Below are 1,615 nucleotides of genomic sequence, written 5' to 3' on the forward strand. Positions count from 1 at the left end.
GAACCACCCAGCAGAGAGACTGACACACGCAAAGACAAATGTGCGGTGTCGGCCCATCGCAAAGGCACGTCCTCACTCCACGGCACGGCCCGCCAATTCCTTCGCGTGCCTTCTTCGCGCCCTCCCATTGGGTTGTGCCTCGGGCACATCGCCGGCAACTGGCCCCTTAGACGCTGCGTTTTTTGCGAACTGGCGTGTCGCGGCGCCAGACGGTGGTCGCGCCATCCACCAATAAAAAAGAAAAGTGCCGTTGCCGCAAAGGAAGAAGTAAAATCCAGCACGCACCGCCGCCGAGGCAACGCCTTCTAGCTGCGGCCCTGACCCCACGAGCACCCCGCAGGAATCGAGGAACGAGAATTTGCCAAAGCAGCCAATCGGCCCCAAGATCCCCCCAGGCCGGGTTTTTGCGGGAATAGCGTGCATTACAACTGTGACCGGCGGCGTGGTGCAAGGGCGCAGACCGCCGAAAACAAAAAAAACAGGAACCGCAAACACGTACACGCCGGCAAAATACACTACTTTGTGTGTGTGGAGTCCATGAATGGGAAGCTCATTGATGGAAAAGCTTCTCCCAAAAACAAACAAACCGGCCGCAGTCGTGGCGCTGGTCCAAGTAAAAACCGAAGGCTGCGAGAACAGTCAGAGTCGTCAAGGCAGCGCCTCCCACTAGTGCACGCCTCAATTGATACAGGGTCACCTTCGCGTGTAGCTACCACGTTTCGGCGCTAACGCCAACAGACTCCTGGCGGCTGCTGCTGACAAAATAAGCGGCGCACCCACAGCAATCACGCCCGCCAAAAGGCGGAGTTGAGGGTGGAGTTGAGTACTCACTTTTCCCAACATCCGGAAGACATGCACGGGAATCTTGAACAGCCCCACAGCTCATCGTGTGTGTCCGAGCATTTTACCCAAAAATTGTGCCAATAGCGGGACCAGGCTATTTGTCACGATGCGGCCGCACACACTCAGCAAGGCTAATCGACACGGAGATGTTGGGCTGTGACACCGTTGGAAATCGGCGCATTGCAATCCTCACCGTGCTTGTCGCACCTGAAACCATTACGCACGACCTCTGCAGTGAGTTTGAGGGTTTGCGGGACGTTGAGCTCCAGTAAAGCCCTCCACAACAACCGGCGTGTGCTGGGTTGTGCCAACTAAAGGCCCCCCGAAGCCCCACCAGGGGAAACAGCCCCTCCACCTTTTCCAATGAATCCTCCACCGCAGCAGAGCCGTCAAATTTCAGGTGAACGCCGCTGGCAAATGACAACCCCAGGCGCAGTGTTGGACCTGCACGCATTGAGGCATTGGCATGCACGCCAAGGAAAGCCGGCGCCTCGTGAATGGCCTTCACAAGGTACCACGCAGCAACGGCAGACCGCCCAGCGGCGTGGCTCCCTCAACCAGAGGCGGGGGCGGTGCGGGCGGGTAGTCTGTTTGCTTTCAGGTTCCCTCCACCAAAAAAAAAGAGGTAAGCCCGTGACGCAGGCGCCTTATGGCACCCGACCCCAATCGCACCTCTGAGGCCGCCCAAGCGCATTTGCACAACTGCGTCCGGCGGTTGTGGTGTCAGGCTCCGCACAGAAACATAGAAAATCGCTCATCCAGGACGGCGCCG

General features: G+C 58.2%; 2 protein-coding genes across 2 annotated transcripts; both read right to left on the reverse strand.

Moving 5' to 3' along the window:
* Window positions 1-72: 72 nt before the first annotated feature.
* On the reverse strand, window positions 73-423 carry Tco025E_07332 (uncharacterized protein; the record flags this gene model as incomplete). The annotated part of the gene is made up of 1 exon (XM_029374198.1): window positions 73-423. The coding sequence occupies one exon, from the start codon at window positions 421-423 to the stop codon at window positions 73-75; it is 351 nt and encodes a 116-aa protein (XP_029225728.1).
* A 514-nt stretch (window positions 424-937) lies between these two features.
* Tco025E_07333 (uncharacterized protein) lies at window positions 938-1,297 on the reverse strand (the record flags this gene model as incomplete). Its single annotated transcript, XM_029374199.1, has 1 exon — window positions 938-1,297. One exon carries the CDS (start codon window positions 1,295-1,297, stop codon window positions 938-940), a length of 360 nt encoding a protein of 119 aa, XP_029225729.1.
* Window positions 1,298-1,615: the final 318 nt, after the last annotated feature.

The sequence above is a fragment of the Trypanosoma conorhini genome, assembly GCF_003719485.1.
Source record: "Trypanosoma conorhini strain 025E chromosome Unknown Tco_14.4_contig_00559, whole genome shotgun sequence".
Lineage (NCBI taxonomy): Eukaryota > Euglenozoa > Kinetoplastea > Trypanosomatida > Trypanosomatidae > Trypanosoma > Trypanosoma conorhini.